Consider the following 19,877-nt stretch of genomic DNA (forward strand, 5'->3'; position numbering starts at 1 on the left):
GGTATTTAAAATACCGGTAGCATAGCTTTCAGAATGCCACCACAGTACGACAAACTGACAGACGAGTGGTGGGCACCATGAGCAGACTCCAATCTCCAACTTTTGTGGTAGAAGCCAAGCGTGTTCACCACTTGGACTGCCCAGGGACTCTGCTTAAAGGTCTACTCATGATTTTAAAACGTTAAGAAAGCCCTGCAGCACTGATGTGACTAATGCAGGAGCAATGCCAGCAGTCAGCCCTGCAGCAGTAATCTGCACTGCAGACACAAGTTTACTACAAGTCAGAGGAGAAATCCAATTAGAAAATTTATCAACACAGCATAAGCAAATGGAAAAGTTCACTAATAGTAAATGCTGGTGGTGGTGATGTGCCATCAAGCTGGTTCCGACCTGGGTTTCCAGGGAGCAGCTGGTGAGCTTGAACCACTGACCCTGCGGTTCAAATTGACTTTGCAGTCAAAACCAAGACCCTTACAGAGAAGACCAAAGGCCTGAAATGCCAGCTGAGGCACGAAGGGACCTCCAAATTGAAAATAATTGCTCAACTGGCATTATAAAGTCTAATAAATTCTAGAAGCCACTGTAGATAAACCAACAAAACACACAAACTCAAGATCAAGAAGCGAGCTCAGTTTAGGTGACATTTTCTGGGGGTCATAGAGTGACTATTTGATGACCACTGCCAACAAACTCAACGCTGAATGTCTTTGTGTATGCTCCTGTACCTCACGTAGGTCACTTCTCAGAGACTTTTATACAAAGCGTGTATGTATATACATATACATACGTGTGTGTCTATTGCTAAGTTTAATCATATATTACCTTAAACTGTCAATTACTGATTATACACATCACTAAGTATTATTCAATAAATGGCCTTAAAATGTTGACAAACGGCAGCTTTCTACTGCGTTTAAAAAAAGATGTTATCAAACTCAGGTATTATTTAAAGAAAGTGAAACATTCAAATTACTATAAAAACCAAGTTTTCAACGGCTGTTGAAGGATGAGATTCCCACGTGCAATGCTGTAAGAGAACAGGGTCTGGTGGAGAGGAACCTATGACAGGAAGCTTATGGAAACAGAATCCACGTCCTGGTCTGAAGTCCTTCTATGCCTGTCCGAGTGGCCATCCTGCTCTGTTTATGGATGCTGGTGGCTCAGTTTAACATGGTGCTAAGTGAAGAGAGAAACAGCTCTAGAGTCAGTAAAACCCACTGCCATGGAACCTCCACGCACTTGTGTCATTCGACATTCAGGATCTAGAGGTGGAGTTGATGATGTTTCTCCCAGCTTGAATCTGGACGTTCCCAATGCAGAATTCAGACTATGTGACTAAAGACTAGCTCATAATAGGTGAGCTGACTTCCACCTGATTCTTTTGGGCTTATCACTTTTTGACTCAATCGCTATGCAGTGAGGTAGTCCAAGTACACCTTGGAGAGGCCCATGTAAAGAGGTAACGCAGACCCTGGCCCACGCCCAGGACACGGGCTAGCACCACTGCGTCTGCCATGTGAATGAGCCATCTTGGAAGTGGGGCATCAGTTCCGTTACCCTCGCTGAGCCCTGAGCCAATGGCAGATTCCTGAGCAGAGTTGAGGAGTGTTATCTGAAGGCACTAACTCTTAGAGTGGTCTGGAATGTAAGAGGAACCTGGCAGAGCTATGAAAGTGGTTCGTTATGTAGCCGTTAGGGTGCATCAAGTCAGCTCGGACTCAGTGATCCTCTATGAAGTTTCTAAGCCTGGAAGTCTTCTGGGAGCACAAAATCTGGACTTGAACCTTCCGTTAGCAGTCCAGTGCTTATTCCACAGTGCCACCAGCACTCCTGTTACATAGTCCCTGGAGAATAAAAGGGAACTGAAGCTTCTAGAACGCTTCCTCTGTACAAGGGGAAGGAACAGCTTTCAGATTTGATCACACTGAAAAGATGAGTTAAAATAGTTTCTCACCAAGTTTTTTTCCTTAGTCACTTTTTCATAAACAGAGGCAATGAAGACACTTCGAAAAAGATGAAAATGGCAGGCTATAAAATTTGAAAATTTTAAATACAATTAAATTCAAGTTTTGAAAAAAAAAAAAAAAGCCTTTTTAATATTTAAAAAAGGTGGATCTTGGAAAAGAAAATAATAATTAAAAAAACATGCCATTTGTTTAAGTTCAAAACATCTTTTTTTATAGAAATTTACCAAAAATTACAAAGCTAGTCTATATGAACAACATTTATACAGAGGAAACTGTTAGCTGCCTTAACGACAAAGCCTCCTTTGCCAGAGTTTTGAGACTACTTCAGGGCCAAGTGAGGGGTTTTCACTGTTCTGAGACAGGACTTCTGAATCTCTGTCAGGTGAGCCTTCTTTAGGAATGATAAAAGAACACTTGTCGTCGTCATCCAGATGTGTCTGAGGGCAAACTCAGAGTCAGCATCCCGGGAAAAGCGGCCTTGGAGAGAGTCTGAGTTACGTTAACGGTGTCTCCAGGGTTGTCTAGTCAACACACCGTCAAGAATCTGAGTAACGTTAACGGTGTCTCCAGGGTTAGCTAGTCAACACACTGTTGAGAGTGGAGGGAACGGGTTTTGCTTGCTCACAACTAGCTTCTGATGCTGATGGGATATGTAGCCTTTAATGTGGCCCTGCAGGAGAAAGACAAGTACAATTGGCCTTCTGTTTCTGGATTTGAGTTACAACAAAGATGCTGAATGATTACTTAGCTAGGCCCTTGACATAAGCCTTCTCTCTCAGTCATCTAAAACACACACAAACACCCAGGTGCTGTCAAGCCAGTTCAATCCACGGTGAGCCCACCTCCGTCTGAGTAGAAGTGGGCTCTATCAGGTTTTCAGCGTCTGATTTTCTCAGACACAGGATGCCAGGGTTCTCTTTTAAGGCACCACTAGGTGGCCTCGAACTTCCAACCTTTCAGTTAGCAGCCAGGTGCCGACCATTTGTACCACCAGGGACCTCCACCCAATAACAGTGCAATTCAATTCAAGGAGATAACACTGAGTCTCTGCAAATGTGGTAGAAAACATATAAATACACAAAGGTGCATCAGAAAGTCCATGGAGAAATAGAAAGAAAAGATGAGGGCATTTTCCCACAGCCTTTCTGAAGCTCCCTGGTATATGGTGTCCACTCATCCACCTGCTATAAAGTCCTCTGAATACGATGGTATTTCCTGGAATACCGTTAGTTCTAGTGAAACATACCTTCACAAAAGCAAAAGACCTTTTAAATACTTTTTCTACCACTATATTAAAGACTCAAATTCTCCGGAGATTGTCCTGTGAATAGCTATTTAAATTACCACAAGGAGACATGTACCATATATATGAGGTTAGCCAGAATACACTGGACTTCATCAATATCCACATCTTCTACTTGCATGAATCTCAAGGCAACGAGAAAAGCATCTAGAGACAGCTGGTGTGTTTTCAGTAACAAACACCTGAAGGAAGAAAACACAAGTTCAGTTTACTAATGATTAAGAAACATTTCAAAGGCCAAGAAAAAGTGAATCAATTAAAATGAAAAGGGGGGAGGGGAGAAGCACCTTTTAAATAAACTACTGTTCAGTAGGAGTGAAAATTTTTTCTCAATTATTAGATATCTCGGAAAATTAGAACTATTAAATATAATAATTCTGACTTTCCAATTTCAAGCAGGTACAGAATAAATATTTGTTTCAATACTTATTAGTTCAATGAATCTAAGACCTATGTTGTTGTTGTTAAGTGCCGTCAAGTTGGTTCTGACTCACAATGACCACAGGGTCTCCAAGGAACGGCTGGTGTCTTTAAACAGCTCACCTTGCAGTCTAGTGCATTAACCCACAGCGCAACACCAGGACTCCCGTAAGATACATAGTTCTTCACATTTTAGTATCTCTGAAGTCGGGATACATTTTACAATGGATAATGTCTTATAATCAATAAAATATTATCTTCACTAATTTTGATATATTACTCACAGCTAAAAGCCTGATTCTGTTTGAAGTTAAATTAAGATTCTTTGGACAAGGTCTCAGAGAAGAGTCAACTTCTACTATTACAGGTAAGAATAAGGAACAATTATATAAAGATTGAACTTTCTGACAAAAAAAGGTAATAATGGCTGTTTTGTTGTTGTTGTTAAGTGCTGTTGAGTTGGTTTTGACTCACAGGGATCCTGTACAGGGCTTCCAAGGAGTAACTGGTGGGTTTGAACCACCGATCTTGTGGCTCCCAGTCCAGTGCTGGACTTACGGTGCTATGCCAGGAGTCGAGAGGGTGCTGTAGCTGGTCATAAATAAACTGATCAGTGAGTCTACATGTTCTGAAAAAAGGTGAAGTATTTGATTCCTAGGGCCAACATTACGGAGCACTGTGGCTCTGTAGGATAAGCAGTGGACTGCTAACCACAAGGTTGTCAGTTTGAGACCATCAGCAGCTCCTTGGGGGTGGGGGGTGGGGAGGGATGGAGATAAGGCTTTCTGCTCCTTTAAAAGATTTCTAGCCTCGGGAAACCAATACAGGATTGCTAGGAGTTGAAAATGACTCGATGACATTTCACAATAACAGGACCAACCATTTAAACATGTGTTTTACAAGGTTCTCTTGTCACACATCACCTTGTGCTAGACAGACAGAACCAACTGCCTTTTCTCAAAGTGTTGACAGAGCATTGTTTAGTCATCCATCACAACGTCAGGGCAATTAAGAGGCAATGAGTAGGTTTGGGAACTTTCAGTTCACACAATTCAAGGGGAAATAATAAAACCTAAAGGCACAGCGCGTACATCCTTATCTCAAAGGAATGCATGGACCAACTCTTCCTGTGGTGTTTTTCATAGCTCATACTCCGAGCTTGAGAAAGACAGCACACTGCACTTACACTTTCTTAAAAAGATTCCTGTAGGTGATGATCTTCAGTTTCTCAAGAATAAGGAAAATGCCACAGCGAATAAAAAAGGTTTCATGCTTTGTCAGAGCGTCATTCAGTAGTAGGAGATTGCCTTCACTGGGGATGAGAGAGTGAACAGATAGGCAAGAATAATTATAAAACATGCTCCCAAGAAGAGATATCAGCATAAAGCAATGATTTCTTATATAAAATGAGAGACATTTTCATTATTATTACCTTAAATCCCAATGACAGAGATAAAACATTACCTTACAGCTTTAGTTACTTCGGCAAACTGCATAAGATGGTACTTCCTCAAGAGTTCAATAGTTGGCATGTGACCCTAAAACAAAGAATTCATTTTCCAAAATAAAAACGGTTTCCTTTAAATTAATTTTTACATATTTATTTTTAGGGGGGAGGGTTAGGGCTAGTGTTAGGGTAGAGACTGGGTGAGGGCTACAAGTAAGGCTTGCTCTACTTTTAGGGTTACAGTTTGGTAAACGTTTTTATTTTAAACAAAATTTTGGTTTCAATAAAATTATTTGTCAAGGAATTAAGTATAAGACAGAATGCAAATTGTTTTCTTAGAAATTCATCTAAAGTAACTGGACAAAGATTAAAACATCATAGTATACCAAAAAAAGAAAAAAATTTCTGTTCAGAAATCAGAAAACCTATACAGTGCAGATTTGTCATTCAAAGGACACGTAACCCTGACCTTGTTCTCTCAGGGTCTCATGTCTCTCATCATTTCGATAATAGGGAAGGGAGTGCTCACTAAAGAAATTATGGTATAAACCTAAGATTTAAGAATATGGAAATGTTTTGCAGAGGAAGCAGTTAAAAATCTTTAAATTGGTTGTCTACGTGAAATAGGACTGGAAGCAGGGAAGATTCAACAGTACTGGCGCCTTTCCATTGCACGCGATTCTGATGATTTCAGGTTTCAATCGTATTGATTACATCGTGCTTTGGTAGGTTTGTTGTTTTTAAGGAGGAAAGACGGCTCTATCTATCACTTTGAGAATGCTTTAGTCAATTAACTTACCAGTTATTTGGCATTTCTTTTCAAATATCAAAAATAATTGCTGATAACTAAATAAAATACCTGCAGACAGGGTAGCATGGCATTTTCCTTTCTTGGCAATCTGTCTTTATTAATAGTAACCATTCAGAACTTTAAGAAGAAATGAAAATAATATGCATATATTTTACTTGTCATATGCTAAGCTTTTGAGTTAGTGCTTTTAAGACAAAGAAAACAGAGGCACAGCCTTTCTAAAAGGAACTAAAGTATGAAGCACACAGAGACATAGGCCAGGTCACATGCCAATCCTTATTCATTCTCTATCTTGAGAACATGCTTACATCCACTTCAGGTTGTGATCAAGTATCCACCATCTGATGTGTTTTAAAAAGTTGATCAACTTCTCTAAAGCAATGTGATCTATAAAGTCACGTACCAGCAGCATTTTCACTGGAAGCAAATAGATGAGAATCATCCGTTTGTTCCTCTGACTTGAGCGGTGGCATCGGTCAAAGGCAAACGACAGGTACTCCTCAGCTGCAGAGACACAGGCCAGGGCCCCCAGTCAAAGCCAGGCCCACAGCATCTGGGGAACCTTCAACACGCTCAGTAAGAGTGAATGATTACAGTTTCCTTTACCCTCCTAGTCTCTCATTTCATCCTTACAGAAACGTAAAAAGCTACTTCCGTTATCATCACAAAAAACAGTAACCTCATTTCATTTCAGTGATTTTTCTTAAGTAAAATCTACAGCACCAAATTACAAAACAACAGTCAAGAAAGTGCTATTAACAGAGGAAAAACGTGAAGAAGGTAACTTTCGTTGTGATTGTGATCTGCCTCAGGTCATCTGGAAGGCATGATGAGTACCAGTTTCAGGGTTCACTATTTGCTCTGCTGCTCAGTGCCATCAAGTCAGAGTGGTGCCCCCTGTAGAGAGAATTTCTGAGCAGCAGCTGGCGGCTTTGAACCACCAACCTTGTTGTTAGCATATAAATATAGGTCAAATGACAGAGAAAAAAATTTCTTATATTCAACTTAATGACTAGCCATACACTTAACAACTTCACACACACACAACAATGAAAAGGCCATTCAAGATACACTGTAACACTAATGTGTAATCTAGAAACCCAGTATGGACAACAGATTTTCACATCTAATTTTTATTTATTTAATTAACTTTGCTGTTGTTAAATGCTATTGAGTCCTTTCCAACTCACAGAAACCCTGTATAGGATTCCCAAGGAGTGGCTGGTGGTTTGAACTGCTGACCTTGGTGTTAAAAGTCTAGCGCTTATCCTATAGGACCACACCACCACAGTGTCAAAAAAAAAAAAAGAATACAGCATAATTTACATATATACACCAAAAAAAGTTTGTTGAAAAATTCTATTATTTTTTCTAGAAATTTTGGAAGCCCTCCTGTGATTCCACTTTGTTGCTGTTATGAGTTGCCACCAACTCATAGTGACTTTACGCACAACAAAACGTAACACTGCCCAGTCCTGGGCCAACCTCACAACCACTGCTACGCCTGAGCCCACTGGTGCTGCCACTGTACCAATCCATCTCATTGGGGGTCTTCCTTTTTATCCAACAACAAAACACAGCAACGATGGGCTCTGAAAGACTTACACTCAGTTGCTCAAGATGCAACGTCTTATTTAAAATACTAGAAAAAAGTTAGTAACATACCTTGTTTAAAGTCACTGTCGAACATAGCTTTGCGTCCAACATAGTATTTGTACGTAACTTTCTGTGCAATGCTATAATCTTCTTTCAGATTTGAGCTGTCAATTGCTCTAATTAGAGGTTTACACAAATGGAGTTTATTGATCTATAATGAATAACAATCCATTTAAAAATTTTTCTTAAAAGGTAGGTAGTAAATAAAAATGTCTACTTTACTAGCATATGCCTCCTTAATGAGAATTAGAAATCAAGTTCACACATTAAAATTAGCTACTCAAGCATAAAGAATACAAAATACAAACTGACATGGCAGGTGTATGTCACATTGACTTTGGAAGGCCCCAAGAAGCACTTCAAAGACAGCGTCCCCCTCCGGGGCAGCTGAAAGGATGTTCCGGGACTGGCAGCAGCAGGGACAGGGGAAGCAGGTCCAATATGTAGCCCTGAGAACAGTGATCCCAATTCCAGCTGTTGACGCATGACACAGCTGCCCTTCACCTGGCCAGCTTTATGTAGCAAGAACAACTGGTTTGTCCATCTACCCAACCATGTGCTTTTAAACAGTTAAAGTTATTACAACACAGGGCACAAGCGTCTGGACTAAAACCGCCTGCATCTAAAGGCCAGGTCCACATACTTCCTGGTGCCTGCCTTAGTTTCCCCTAGAGCTGGTAACAACCTTTGAGTCCTGGGACTAACACTTGAATACAATGACACATGTGAGCATTTAAACAGTGCCTTGCACTTAGTAGGCACTTTGGTAAATGTCAGTTGTTCTGATTATGCAAAGATGATGATCATTTCCCAAAGAATGCCAGGGAAGCTAGCTAATAATTAGGAGTATCTGGGAACACAGGGAGGAAGAAAATGTTTAGATATAAAGTACTAGATCCGAAGCATACCTTAAAGTAAATCTTAAATAACTGATTCACCAGAAACAGCATCCCCCACTTCTTAGAATCCTCTATTCCAGCACGACTGTAAAAATACAATTTTTTGAAAGTTATATAGGAAATAAAATTGTTATTTATAAATCACAAAATAAATCTGCTAAATAAATTACTATCTTGAGATAAATATCTCACAGCTCAATTCAAATAAAATAAAATTATAAAAGAAGGCATTTTTATCTAATCGGTAAAACAGGAATTCTAATCGTAGTTAAATTATGTGGATAATATGTTTCTCCTGCTGTACCAATTTCATGATCAGCTGAGAACTGTTTAGTTTGCAGTAATATTATGTAAAAGCTAATTGCTATAAGACATATTTTAACTATCAATATCTTCACTCATTACAAACAAAATGAATTGCTGAAATATGCAACATGGATGAATCTCATAAAAAAGTAAGACACCAAAAATTCCAGAACAGACAAAACTAATCTATAGTGAAAAAAATCAGAATGATGGCTGTCTTTGGGGAGAGATGAGGAATTGCTTGTGAAGGGGAATGAGGAAATTTAGGAGAAAGACTGAAGCTGTCAAAGACTTCATTCTTCTTGAATCTACTATGAACACTCATGGAAGCAGCAGTCAAATCAAATCGACATATTGCATTAGGCAAATCTTCTGCACAAGACCTTTTTAAAGAGTTGAAGACCAAAGACATCAGCTTGAGGACTAAGGTGCGCCTGACCCAAGCCATAGTATTTTCCATCACTTCATATTTATGTGACAGCTGGACTATGAATAAGGAAAACCGTAGACAAATCCATGCATTTGAATTAAGATGTTGCAGAAATACTGAAAATACCATGGACTGCCAGAAAAGCAAACAAACAGATCTGCATTAGAAGAAGCACAGCCAGAGTGCTCCTTAGAAGCCAGGATGGTCAGACTTTGTCTCTCATACTGTGGACATGTTCTCAGGAGGAAGCAGTCCCCGGAGAAGGTCTATCATGTTTGATAAAGTGGCGGGTCAAGGTCATTGAAAAAGAGGAAAACCTCCAACAAGACGGACTGACACAGTGGCAGCAGCAGTGGGCTCACACATGACAACAATTGTGAGGAAGGCGCAGGTCTGGGCAGTTTCAGTCTGTTGTGCACAGACGGGGTCGCTGACTCACAGTAGACTAACAAGACCTCCTTCAAGAGGTGTGGGTTGGACAGCTGTCTTCTGTTTTCAAAATACAACAAACACACAGTTAAGATTTGTGTAATTCTCTACATGCAATTTACCTCAAAAGTCAAAAGTGAAACTCAGAGTTTAGTTCATGAGCAAGTTTAGTGATGCATAAAATGTACTGTTGTCTACCATTTACTTTGAAATGCATGAAGAAAGGCTAATTTGATGGATGGCTAGAAGGAAAAAAAATACATGAAAGGTATGCTAAAACAAGTATACTAAAGTGTTAATAAGGAGCTCTGGGAGCGTAGTGGTTACGAATTGGGTTAAGGTCGCAGTTCGAAACTACTAGCTGTTCCACGGGAGAAAAATGAGGCTTTCTGCTCCCGTAAAGATTTGCAGCCTCGGAAACCCTGTGCAGGGTCGCTGTGGGTCAGAACCGACTCCACGGTACTTAACAACAACAACAAAGTGTTAATGGTACACATGACCAGTGGTACCCCTCCCTTCCTGCACAATGTCTCCGAGAAAACAGACCATTTCAGCTTATACCAAGAATAAGACAGAATGCCTCAAACAAGTGACCAAAAAACAGAGTTAGAAAATATACCACCAGATGGTATTAGAACTACCTGATAAGGAATTTAAAAGAATGTTAATTAGGCAGTATCAGTGGATTGTGAAAAAAATTGAAAAAAATACAGACAAAATCAAACAAAACGTAGACAAAACTATGGGGTAAAACTCAGGAACCAAACTGAGAAAATGAGAATGATACAAATGAAGCTATTAGCAAGCAAGGAGCTTAACACTAAGCTATCGCTAATAGGTAACAGGGCTGAATCAGTGCAAAGCTGAACTGCCGAGCGTGAAGAAAACGCTCTCAACCGGTATCTGCTGCAGTCGTCCTTGTTCACTGCCTGCAGAGTAGGTCCTTCCCACTCAGCCGTTCTGACTCATCAGGATTTCCCAGGAGGGACGGATGAACTTGAATTGTGGACATTTCAGCCTCAAGGACCCTGTGGTCAGTGCTTCTCCTACAATGCCATGCCATGAGGAACAGAAACCCTAACATTTATGTGGGATATTATCAAACAGAATAATTTAATTGTAATAGGAATTCCAGAACAGGAAGAAACAAACAAACATAAAACCCATAGAGAATATTATCCAAGAGTTGTTGGGAGAAAACTTCCTACCATCATGAAAGATAAGAGAGCCATTCAAGAAGCTGAATGAACAAACCCCAAAAGAAAAACACCAAGACATTATAATCAAACGTTTCAGAACCAAAGAAAAGGCAAGAATCCTGAGAACAGGAAAAAGGAAGTTACCTACAAAGGAGAGCTAGAGGAAGACTAACTTGTGGTTTCTCAGCTGAAACCATATAGACAAGAAGACAATGAAATGACATATATAAAACTCTAAGAGAAAAGAAATCGCCAACCATGAATCATAAACTCAGCAAAACCGTCCATCAAATAAACAGTGAAATCAGGTTTCAGCCCAACAGAAATTAGAAGAATTTCAAAAAACAAGACCAATTTAATAAAAAATACCAAAGAGAGTTCTTTCAACAGAGGATCAACAAGCAAACACCTGAGACTAACATACATGACAGTATCCCCTGGATTCAACCCAGAGACACAAGTATGCAAAGTAAAACAGACCAAGACAGAAAATAGAGAACAAAAAAGACCCCTATAAAGTAAAAAGATGGAATAATCCAGTTATTTAACTTCCAAACGAAGAGGAAATCAAATAATAATAAAAATAAAACTTAACTATAACCCTAAAAACGAGCCCAAGCCTTACTCCTAGCCCAAGCCTAACACTTACCCCTAGTCCGAACCATGCCCTAACAATAAAGCAAGTCCTAGGCCTAGCCTAGATCTAACCAGTCTCAACCCCAGGCCTCACTCCTTACTCAGGAAATGCTCAAGAACATGAAGTCAATGCACAGAAAAAATAAAGCAAATGATTCCTCAAGACCAAAATGTGCCACAGAGAACATTGTTTTAGAAAACGGCTTATTTTAGGATAACTGTTCATTTAATTGTTGCAATCAGCTCTTTCACACAATTTTTGTCATTAACTAGTTGTATGACCAATACTTCCTTTCTCTCTAGGTTTCAATTTCATCTGTAAAATGGAGACAAATACCAATACTGGTCTGGCTGCCTTAAAGGATGAAAGAAAGGAAGGCAGGCAGACAGGCAGGGAGGTTGTTGTTGTTGTTAAGTGCCGTCGATTACAACTCATAACGACCCTGTATAGGGTTTCCAAGGAGCAGCTGGTGAGCTTGAAGGCAGAGGCAAATACTTATTTATATTAAATATCCTATTATATTTATGGTAATTTGGCACCTCTTCTGGAGAAATGTGATAAAAGTAGTGATTCCCAAGGGGAAAGCTTTGTCAATTAAAAGAAATACGATCACAGAGCCTTACAAAGAAGTCTTTGCAAAGTTTAGTAGTACGCTGGGTGAAATCTTAACCATCCAAACCCAAAAGGGAGATTTCTAGTATGCAGTACAGCCTTAGGCTTTCTAGTATCAGAAAAGGGAAGCAGTGTATGGTTTCAGAATGGTCAAAGATGGACCAACACGGAATCCGCAGAGCAGTACAGAGCTGCCTGGCTCCGGGATAGAGTACTATTCCCCATGTGAGTTGCCCACACTGCACGGTGGTTCCAACAGAGTCTCTGGGAATCTTCTTCCCACCACAGCCATTTCTCATGTCCTTCAATTCCCTATGCCAAGTCTATTCCCTCATCAATCAACTAGTAACTTGTCAATAATCTCTTTCTGAATTCCTCACTACGGATTCATGATATCAGTTACTCCTAATGCACCTTCTGCCTCTTTTTCTATTACTTCCAGACTTTTTCCCAGTTACCCCTTAAATATTTAATCTCTTAAATATCATTCCTCCAAAGGTCTAAACTTTTCTTGGGTGGTGGTGGTTAAGCGCTATGGTGTTGGTTCCAACTCATAGTGACCCTGCACAGCGTTTCCGAGGCTGTAAGTCTTTACGGGAGCAGAAAACCTCATCTTTCTCCCACGGAACAGCTGGTAGTTTCGAACTGCTGACCTTGAGACTAACAGCCCGATGTGTAACTAATTCACATGCCATAAAAGTCACCCTTTTCAAGTTTATAATTAAGTGCTTTTCAGTCATTCAGAAATCTGTACAAGCACCACCACTGCCTGATTCCAGGGTACGCACACTTCACCGCCATCCCCATCAGGAATCACTGGCCACCACGCTTCCTTGTAGCCCCTGGCAATGTGACACAGAGCGCGCCTGTAGGAAAGACGAGCACAGCCCCAGCTGCTCTCCTAGGTGACAGCAGGAACAGGAAATGGCTCCATTTTTGTCTCAACAGATGAGCCTGCTCTGTGTATTTCATATAAATGGAGTCATACAATAGGAGACCTTTTGTTCTGACTTCTGTCAGTTAGCCTGTTTTAAAGGTTCACCCATTGAAGCACTCCTGTTTGTAGCTGAATAATAATACGTCATTGTGTGGATACAGCACATTTTGTTTATATCTTCATCAAGTGATGAACACTGGATTATTTCCATAAATATCACAAAATCTGCACAAGTAGAAAGAGAATTTTTAAAAGACCAGAATCCCAGCTTCAGCAGGAAGAAGCCAGTGCTGATGCTCTGGAGTGCACACTTCCCAGGTATCTTCATTGAAGCTACAGCTGTAGAACTGTCACTAAGTGTCACTGTGTTAGTGCTGACTCACAGCCACCCTGTATAGAGTTTACAGGGTACAGCCGGTGGGCTTGAACCACCAGCCTTGTGGTTAGCAATCCAGTGCTTACCTTACAGCGCCACTGCCTTGGGAAAATCCCCAAGCTCTGATGGCCTCATACGACTGAACAAGATTAACAAGAGTTTGAAAATTCTTCTTCATCAAGGCAGGCCAAGTTTATAAGACAATTTCACTCAGGCAGACATATCTGAACTGAGGAAGTGCAAATATGAAAAGCCCTTCTTACAGCTTTTCCTTAAGCTTTTTGACATGTGGCATGTTTGCCAGGTACCACTGAGTTACCCTGACTCACAGCAACCCCAGGTTTGTCAGAGTACAGCTGTGCTCCACAGAGTTCCAGCTCTGAGTGTTCAGAGCACACCACCAGGGCTTTCTTCTGTGGTACTTGCTCTGGACTCAAGTCTCCAACCTTACGGTTTGTACCACACAAGGGTTTCTAACATGTGTGCCACCATAAACGAAGGACAAGCCAATCAATCCCTTCGTATCACAAAGTTCTAACTTCATCACAGCTTCACAGATAACGCAACCAACCTTCCCCTTTGGGACAAGGGGATCTGATGACATGAAACTGTGCAGTGTAGGCCTACCCTGTGTCCTCCCTTCCCAATCACTCCGCCTCGGGCTCCTGCCCATTTATAACTGCGGCAGCAGCGGCCCCTGGGCACAGGCCAGCAATGCCAGTTCTCAGGCCTGCTCCAGAACGACTCAATCCGAAATTCAGGGGCTGGGCCCACCAAGCCGGGATGTAACAAGCCCTTCAGATAAGTCTATTTCTCACTAAAGGCTGAGGAGCAATGACAGATCAGGAGTTGGCAAACAGGCCACATGCCCAGTCTGGTCTGCTGGCTGTATTAGAGCAGCGAGTAAACGAATAATGATTTTTTGTTTTTAAATGATTTAAAAATCATCAAGAGAGTAATTTTTCATCAAATGTAAAAACTATATGAAATTCCAATTTCAATGTTCAACACTGAACTCAAGTGTTTTTTTCAGAGCACAAGACATATTTATTCATTTAAATACTGTCTTTGCTTCCTTTCACACTACAATGACAAAGTATGGTCCACCAAGGCCAAAATACCTGGTCTTTTACATAAAAAGTCTGCTAAACCCTGATCTGCAGGAAAAAGAAAGGTGAAAAGTGAGTAAGCTAGAATGTCTTCTAGGCACAGTAATTTTTATGAATGTTTTTGCATGGAGAGTGTCCCTAGAGCGTGCTATCAAATAGATGCGTGATTCCATAATAAAGGTTTCAGGAAAAAAATGGCAACTATAAAATCAAAGGGAAAGTACAGAATTTAAAGTAGAACTGAGGCAGCAGGGGAAGATGGCGGCAAGCATTCCACAGCGCACGTGGACCGTGGAACAACTGCGTAGCGAGCAGCTGCCCAAGAAAGACATTATCAAGTTTCTGCAGGAACACGGTTCAGACTCGTTTCTTGCAGAACATAAGCTACTAGGAAATATTAAAAATGTGGCCAAGACAGCTAACAAGGACCATTTGGTTACAGCCTATAACCATCTTTTTGAAACTAAGCGTTTCAAAGGTACTGAAAGTATAAGTAAGGTGTCAGAGCAGGTGAAAATGTGAAGATTAATGATGACAAACCTAAGGAAACCAAGTCTGAAGAGGCTCTTGAAGAGGGTCCACCAAAATATACAAAATCTATTCTGAAAAAGGGAGACAAAACCAACTTTCCCCAAAAGGGAGATGTTGTTCACTATTGGTACACAGGAACGCTTTAAGACGGAACTGTTTTTGATACTAATATTCAAACAAGTTCCAAGAAGAAGAAAAATGCCAAACCTTTCAGTTTTAAGGTTGGAGTTGGCAAAGTCATCAGAGGATGGACTATGAGTCAGGGAGACAAGGCTCGACGACTAGAGATTGACCCAGAACGGGCTTACGGAAGGAAAGGACAGCCTGACGCCCAAATTCCACCAAATGTGAAACTCATTGTTGAAGTAGAATTAGTGGATACTGACTGAAATGGCAAGAGTTCAAGGTCTAAAGACAAGGTCGGTTTGAACTTGAAGAAACTTACGTATGTAACTAATTAGAACTGGTTACTTTTGTGTTTGAGGGAGGAGTTAACTAGTAAATTCAAGGAGTTTCATTAAATCCTGTTTACTTGATGCTCACTCAACTTTTGAGGAATGTAATCTCATTATAAATCCTTGAAGTGTAAAATATTTTACTACAAATGTAAAATATGGTTAAACGGAATTTTCGTTTTATCTCATGTTATAATCTAAAAGACTCAATACAAACTTATCCACTTATAAAAAATAAGAAAAAAGTACAGAATTTAATTTTTAAATTCCTGAAATAGAAATAATTAAACAAATAATGGTAGAAAAGATCAGTCGACTTGAAGGCAGATCAAGACAAATTATCCAAAATAAAGGAAATGAAAAAATGATTTAAATAAATAAGCAGTCTGTAGAACAACACGTATGATCTAATATACATGTAGCTGGAGTTCCAGAAGGAGAAGAGAGAGTGGGGAAGAAAAAAAAAAAAGTTTTAAAGTGTAAAAAGCTAAAAACTTTGATCCAACAAGCTCTGTGCAACATTAAAAACAAGTGGGCCCAGAAGAGTCAATTCCTAAAAGTGAAACAGAGAGAAATAAACACCCCGAGGAAAAAGACGCAGTATACATGCTGGAAACAAAGAAAAGAATGACAACGTACTTGTCATGAAAAACAAAGGAAATCAGTGCTAAAAGGAAACAAAACTGTCAATTTGTTCAGAGTTCTCTACTTAGCAAAATGATTCTTCGTAAGTGAAGACAAGCTCAGCTGCAACTATTGGTTTCTCCCTGACCGAGTGCTGGACATCAAGGACACAAGAGACGCGTTTAGTTCAATGGCCTAGTGGACCATGCAAACACCAGTTCCACAAGCCTGAGGCGAGAAGACCTAGATGGGGCTCAGCCACCACTGCCAACTGCTCTGCAAGTGGTTTACATTAGAAGGGCCTGGACAGAGAGGGAGAAAAATGAGGAACAAAACAAAATCAAATCACACACATACACAGACCAGATTTCTTGGTCAGACAGAGACTAGTAGAATGCCAATAGTACGGCTCCTCGTCACCCCTCCAGTCTAGAAATGAACTCACCCCTGTGAGTCCACAAGGGGGCAGTATCAGGGAGGAAGGCGCACCTGAGAAGCAGCACCCACTGGAGATCCAAGGTGGCATTAACCCCAGGACTGGAGCAGAAGGGCTCAGAGAGGAGGGGGATGGGAACAGGACACACAGACAGGAAGCAGGGTCAGTCATGCTGTACTGTGGGGGTCGCCATCAATAAGACAAAATGTGTGTGAATTGTTGACTGAAAAAAACGGATCACTGTAAACCTTCACCGAATTCATAATAAAAAGTGTTTTCTTTAAAGGAAGAAAAAAAGACATTTTCAGAAAAATTTAGAGTTTACTGTTAATTATACTTTTGCTTACAAAAATGCTAAAGGAAAGTATTCAGAAGAAAAGAAAATGGTAACATCTCTTGCGCCGGACGTGTATACACCGCTGTTGCTGTCCCTGCCCTGTCTCCAGTGATCCCGAAAGTTCCAGCACGTTTTGCGAGTAGTCAACACTGCCGTGGATGGGAGGTGAGAAACAGCCTTTGCCATCCCTGCTACTCAGGGGTGTGTGTGTGTGTGGGGGGGGGGGAGCAGACACGGAGCTCACCCAGAGAGCTCACTGAGGAGGAGGTAGAATGTGTCATCAACGTTATGTACAGACCACAGCAGTACAAGATTCCCAGACTGGCTTCTGAACAGACAGATGGACGTGAAGGATGGCACCCACAGGCAGGCCCTGCCAACAGGCTGGACAGCATGCTCCGGGAAGACCTGAGAAGATTTGGGCCCACAGAGGGCAGCGTCTCTTCTAGGGTCTTCAAGGTTCGAGGCCAGCACACCAAGCAAGACCTCTGGCCAACACGGCCCAACTCTGGGTGTGTCCAAGAAGAAACAGAACCTAGGCCTTGTCTGTTAGTAAATCACTGACAGACACAAAAAAGAAGATGACACCAAACAGACACACAGATCTACAGAAAGAGAGCTGCAAGTATGTGGGTGAGTGCAATAGACCACTTACAAAGCAATCGACTGTTTAAAGGAAAATAGTGACAATGATTGTGGGGTTCATAAGGGACCTAGAAGTAACATACATGACACAAACAGACAACAAAATCCACACTTACGTGTCACTGGCACAGATTCGAAAACAGCTCATCAATAACTCAGCTGCTTTTTCCAACATGTCCCCAACTTTGCTTTTTCCTTTCTTTACCAACTGCTGATCTGCCTAATAGAATATAAAAATGTTAATTTTTTATTTCCTCTAGGTTCCTTAATTTAAGAAGAAAATCGTACTTTAGCTAAGAACAAAATTGGCTGCAATGAAGAGTTGAAGGACTAGAAGGTTCTGGAGAAATCCATCTAGCCTATATTACATTTCTTTTTAAAATCAAGAATTCTAGAAATTATTCCAACCATTCCACAAATCAAATCTCTCAGTAACCAATTCAACTACGCAGTTGCTCAATTGTTTAACCCATTGTGTATATGGCACTGTGCTAGCAAAAAGCATTTTCTTAATTAAATCACTAAACTTCATTTCGCCTATGGATAGCTTATAGTCTTGAAACAAAAAATTTTACTAAATATTAAAGTCAATACTAAAGGTGACTATTCTCTCGTCTTCAGGAAGAATGTCCTTTAAGTACCATCAAGTTGGCACTTCTAATGTGGCCACTTCCAGAGCTGGTGGGTTTAAACTGCTGACCCTGAGGTTAGCAACTCAGCACTAAACCACGACTCATTGAATACCTTGGGGATCTCCAAAACACTTGCAGAGGAGCCACAAGATCACAGTTATCTTCACTAAAATCATTGCTGTTAGGTGCCACAGAGCCAGCTCCTTCTGACAGTGACCCTCTACACAACAAAACGGAACACTGTCCGGTCCTGTGCTCTCCTCACAACTGTGTGATGGCAATTATTTGAGCACACGGATGCAGCCACTGTATATTAATTAGCTCATTAAGGGTGGTCTTCTCTTTTCTTTTGTTGACCCTCTAATTTCACTAAACATGATGTCCTTCTCCAGGGACTGGGCCCTCCTGAGAACATGGTCCAAGTACCAGAGAAGAAGTCTCATTATCCTGGCTTTGAAGGGGCATTCTAGCTCTACTTCTTCTAACACGGATTCATTGTTCTTCTGGCAGTCCATAATACCTTCAGTATTTTTTGCCAATGCCATAATTTAAAAGCATCGATTCTTCTCCCATCTTCCTTACTCACTGTCCATCTTTCACATGTATACCAGGTTATCAAAAATACCATGGTTTGGGTTAGGCGCACCTTAGGCCTCAAAGTGACACCTTCGCTCTTTAGCCCATTAATTAAAGAGTATTTATTTATGCAGCAAATTTGCCTAATGTGACGTGTCATTTGACTTCTAGACTACAGCTTCCATGAACACTGACTATGGATCCAAGTAAAATCAAATCCTCAAAAACTTTAATCTCTTCTCCCTTTACCATGATAATAGTCCAATTGTAAAATTTTTGTTTTCTTTACACTGAGTTGTAAACCACTCTGAAACTATACAGTCTTTGATCTTCATCAGTAAGTGCTTCAAGTCCTCTTCACTTTCAGCAAGAGAAGTTGTATCATCTACATACTGTAAACTGTTAATGAAACCTCCTCCAATCCAGATGTGCAAGTATCGCACCCTAACAATCTGTCATTATCGGTCTGTTTTGATTGTACTGACATCTCCACGGACGGTGAGAGAGCAACCAACAGTGAATCCGCTGGAGCCTCACCAGTGGCGTCAACCTGAACCAGCAGCCGTCGTCCCTGTAGCTGCCAAAGCTTTCAATGAACAAGTGAACGGTTTCACTTTTTAAATGTTCTTGTTGATCTGGAAAATAGTAGTTTGTTTTTCTTTTAAACCGTGATCCATGAGTGTATCTTTGTAAATAAGGAAGTATTTATCAAGCACTTCTGCAACGTGCTGACCAACGACAGTTGTGTTAAGGAAAGGCACTAAGGCAAATGAGTTGCAGGTTGAACCAGCTACATCTCTCATGGCACAAACAACTGAAAGAAAAGCATGGGTATTTAGGCTTGGGTACTTGGCAGGTCATTTTCTCAAATGTTATTCCCTGTCAGTGATAATATTTACACTTTCAAACAAAAATTAAGATTTTGGAGAACCTCTACTAACCACAGTGAATTAATTGGCAGATTTCCCATTACTTTAAGACCTGATGAGGTCACTGGATATTTTAACATAATGAAATGTGTCAACCTTTGGGAGAGGTGTATAATAACCCTAATAATAAACCAGCATTTTCCAAATGACCAATGTTACAAAATCACATGTGGA

The 19,877-nt window shown here is 40.6% G+C and overlaps 1 protein-coding gene across 1 annotated transcript in view; it reads right to left on the reverse strand.

Annotated features, from left to right (window-relative positions):
* Nucleotides 1-2,547: 2,547 nt before the first annotated feature.
* PCID2 (PCI domain containing 2) overlaps nt 2,548-19,877 on the reverse strand; it is a 42,201-nt gene continuing 24,871 nt past the window's right edge. The window contains exons 7-14 of the mRNA XM_006851518.1: nt 17,683-17,786; nt 8,513-8,588; nt 7,614-7,755; nt 6,352-6,452; nt 5,155-5,228; nt 4,877-5,002; nt 3,329-3,452; nt 2,548-2,637 (exon numbers count right to left, since the gene is read on the reverse strand). Coding sequence (XP_006851581.1) covers nt 2,548-2,637; nt 3,329-3,452; nt 4,877-5,002; nt 5,155-5,228; nt 6,352-6,452; nt 7,614-7,755; nt 8,513-8,588; nt 17,683-17,786 — 837 coding nt within the window. The remainder of the gene's footprint in view (nt 2,638-3,328; nt 3,453-4,876; nt 5,003-5,154; nt 5,229-6,351; nt 6,453-7,613; nt 7,756-8,512; nt 8,589-17,682; nt 17,787-19,877) is intronic.

The sequence above is a fragment of the Chrysochloris asiatica genome, unplaced genomic scaffold, assembly GCF_000296735.1.
Source record: "Chrysochloris asiatica unplaced genomic scaffold, ChrAsi1.0 scaffold00029, whole genome shotgun sequence".
Taxonomy (NCBI): Eukaryota; Metazoa; Chordata; class Mammalia; order Afrosoricida; family Chrysochloridae; genus Chrysochloris; species Chrysochloris asiatica.